The 3,764-nt window shown below is 51.5% G+C and overlaps 1 protein-coding gene across 1 annotated transcript in view; it reads right to left on the minus strand.

The window, feature by feature from the left end:
* GHRHR (growth hormone releasing hormone receptor) overlaps positions 1 to 1,705 on the minus strand; it is a 19,077-nt gene extending 17,372 nt beyond the window's left edge. The window contains exon 1 of the mRNA XM_011955121.1: positions 1,649 to 1,705. Within this exon, the coding sequence (XP_011810511.1) occupies positions 1,649 to 1,705 (57 nt within the window). The remainder of the gene's footprint in view (positions 1 to 1,648) is intronic.
* Positions 1,706 to 3,764: the final 2,059 nt, after the last annotated feature.

The raw sequence follows: 3,764 nt of genomic DNA on the forward strand, positions 1-3,764 counted from the left end.
ACCCTGGGCTGTTGGAAGAGCTGTGGTCTCGGCTTATCATTCTGCCTACCGCACAGTCTGGCAAGCCCCAACCCTGCCTGGGAAACTTTTCAGGGCCAATCTGGGGGAACCACTGAGGGCAAAGGACTCCAGGTGAGCAGCCTCTTACCAAAAGGATGGACAGACAGCGCACACACCTCTAAGACAAGGAGGGAAATTTAGAGAAGCCCAACTAATGACTCAGGATGTGTGGTCACAGGGCCAGATGTAAGGAGAGATTCTAGGAAGGGAAGTGGTGGGAGTGGAAGGACAGATTGTTCCAAGATTTATCCAAATGCTCCTGCTGAATCACGACTGGCAAAACACATCCTGGGGTTCCCAGTCACCCCCACACGCATCCTGGGCCCCACCCACCCCTGAGGGGAGGCTCCATCTCCCTGGACCTCCAGGCCTCGCATCTGTGCCTGCTGCTCTTCCTGGTGTCAGCAGGGGATGGAGCCCACGCTGGCAAACAGTGATTGAGTTTCAGCTTTGGTGCTAGCACCATCTACTGAATGGCCACCACCAGGTCTTGGGTCCCTCTGCTAAAAATTAATCTTTTGCTGTAGAGCACACACAGATGGCAGCCAGGGGCAGTCGAAGTTTCCTGTGTTGCACCCCGATGCCCAGCCCTTGACAAATCAGATTCCACTCAATGCACAACAATCCAGACCAGAGGATATTTTCTCTTTTAACAAAAGAGATAAGCAAGGCTCAGGAAGGCTGAGGAACTTACAGGTCACACGACTAGTTTCATGGGTTAGGATTCAAGCCCAAAGCCTGTGCACTTAAGAGCAGGTGCAGCAAGGTGCTCGGGAGGGGCAGCACCCTCCAATAAGGCAGCGGAGGAAGAATGCTTCAGCCCCCACCAGAACCTTGTGACTCCCAGTCTGGTCCCTGCTGTCACTTGCAGTAACCTGGAAAGTTACTGGGAAACTGCAGCACATTCGAGAAGGGCCCTCTCTCCTGATCCCCGTGCTCCAGTTCTCTAGCCCATGGAGTACAATTTGGTTGTCAAAAGTCTCTCCAGCCCTCGGCATCATGAGAGGATGACGGATCCCCTAACTGCTGGAGCAGAAGCAGCCGGTCTCCACCAACTCCTCAGGTTCCACTCCTTCCCTGGCCACACCCTCTTCGAAGGAAACCACCAAGTTGGAGAGTGGCTCAAGGAGTCATGGGGCTAAGAAGAGGTCTGGAAATCTTACCACAGGAGTGTGCGGAAGCATCACAGATGCACAGCCAAGAGAAAGAACAGACTGGGGGGACTAAGACGGGGTCCTGACTTTGCCTTCCCGATTCTGAGGCACTGTCTTGGGGCAGACAGAGTCTCTGTGGCCCCCAGAGGGCACAGCCAGGCCCTGGGGGAAGCAACAGGAAGGTGAGCTCAGCTCAGCCCCAAGAAGGACATATTAATAGTGCTACCCAGAGTCACTACAGACTGCCAGGCAGAGGGAGATGAGGGAGGGGCCCTGGTATCAGGAACTCTCCAAGCCATAGCCTGCCGCCTGCTCGTTGGGAGGGACTCTAGAGTCGAAGGGCAGTAGGGTCTCTGCCAGGCTCCAGTTGGCCCTGTGGCTTCCAAATCTGGAGCCTAGTGGGAGAGGCAGGAGGGTCTGAACTGGCTACTCACGGTCGGTAACGGGCTCAACACGCAGAGGACGTGGGCCCCCCACATCCGGCGGTCCATGGTGAGCCCAGCAGCGGCTCCCTCCATCAGCCTCAGTAAGCCTTGGCTGTCTTCCCTCCCTTGCTGTCCCCTGACACAGCCGCTGCCACCGCACCCTCTGCTTCCCTTTCTCAGGTGGCTGTTTGCATAGGCAGGAGCTAGCCAAGGGGACACAGCCCACTGAATATTCACCAGGATTGCAGGACACCTGCTCAGCTCAGCCCTGGCCCTGAGGTGGGACTCTGTTTCCAGCAGGCAGGGGCTGAGCCCCCGCCCTCACCACCTTCTACTCTGGCTATAAGTCTGCTCGTGTGTCTGTCCTGATAGCAAAGGCCCAGAGAGGTGACAGCCACAGGTCACTTGGTCAATATTCTCTACCACTTTCTTCTCTAGGCCCAGGTCTCTGGTGGTCATCGCTGGAGTGACCTCTCAGACTGATGGGATCTTACAGAATAGGAAGGGGACCTCGGCCTGCCCTTGGGAAGCCCCCAGGTTGTTTGGTGTGTGCTCCTAGCCTTATCCACAGGGCTGGAGAGTGAGGTCAGAGCTGTGTAGACCTGGTGGGGAAGGGGAAGGGGATGGTATCAGTGGAGATGGAGGGTTGTAATGATCTTAGGAAAGGAAATGTGATCTCTAGGCATTGGCATGGACTGGCCAGGAATGTGTCAGCAAGATCTGGGTCCTTTACCACGCAAGGACTCTGGCCTGGATGGTGAGCTGAAGCTGCCAGTGTCAAGGTTCTGGACTTCACATGGGGGCTTGTCAAAATCTCTCCAAAACTCTCATGGCAAGAGGGGAAAACGAGGTTGGATGGAAGCCTTGTGAGAGGATTCGTGGGTCAGGTCATCTTGAATAGGGGAGGACAACTGTCATCAGTAGCACAAATGAGAAGGCTTACACAGCTACTCAAACTATGTTGAACATTCATTGTCTGGTCACTTTTATTATAGTTTTCAACTTTAAAATGCAGGGTCTCCATGGGCCAGGCTAAAGACAGCGTTCTAAATGCCCCTGGATCTTGCACAGCATTTTGAAATGTCAAAGATGTCACCTCTGACAGACCTGAATGTCCCAGTAGCCGACAGGTCCTGATGTTTGTGTGCACGTCTCCACTCACAGAAGCTGCTGGGCCGGGTGCTAAAACACCAGACATGTTTACAGCCCGATCGAATCATGAATGTTGAAGGCTCCTCGCCCCCGCTACATCTGGATTTAGGGCTTGTTTTGACATCAGCAGGGGTTTATTTTTCCTTTTTCTTCACTGTCAACAAAATGCTGAAGAAAAATATTTTGAAAAGAAAACATGAACTACCCCAAGCCCGAAAACCCTCCTACCTTGTGCAAGTGTTTTCACGAGCTTAACTGTGGAAAGAGTGCAAGCAGCATGCCACACAGAGCTCTGCACACTTTTACACTTTTAGGGGAGAGCAGAGTTCCTCTCTTGGCAGACTGAGAGCTCATAGATTGGAAAAGCAGAGTGCTGAAAAGGTACAACTTGAAGGGAAAGCTAGAACCTTCTGTTACTCAGCTACAAAGAAGCAACAGCACCAGGAAAAAAAAAAGTCTTACGATTAATCACTGTTGATAATTAGCATCAACATCATTAGCATTAATGATGGCTAATTATTGAGGTTGATAGTGATAATTAATAATAGTTATTACTATCTAAACAAGTGGTTCCTAACCTGGAGCAATTTTGCTTCCCTAGGGGACATTTGGCAATGTCTGGAGACATTTTTTATTATCAAAATAAAAACTAGGAGTTGGGGTGGGGAGTGGGGTGGTGAAGTGCTCCTGGTATCTAATGAGTATAGACCAGGGATGCTATTAAGCATCTACAATGCACAGGATGCTCCCACCTTCGACCATAGCAAGAACTATCCTGTCCTAAAGATCAATAAGACCAAGGCTGAGAAACTCTGTTCTAACTGTTCATGTTCCCCAAGGATCCCTGCAGGCCTGTTTCTTCATGGAGCTGTCTTCTCTAGCTAATTCTGTATACACTCAGGATTCAAATTCTGCCTCCATCACTTGCTAGCTGTCATACATTTGGCAAGTTAGTTAGCCTTTCTGATCCTCT

This window comes from Colobus angolensis, unplaced genomic scaffold (genome assembly GCF_000951035.1).
Source record: "Colobus angolensis palliatus isolate OR3802 unplaced genomic scaffold, Cang.pa_1.0 Scaffold395, whole genome shotgun sequence".
NCBI classification, from domain to species: domain Eukaryota; kingdom Metazoa; phylum Chordata; class Mammalia; order Primates; family Cercopithecidae; genus Colobus; species Colobus angolensis.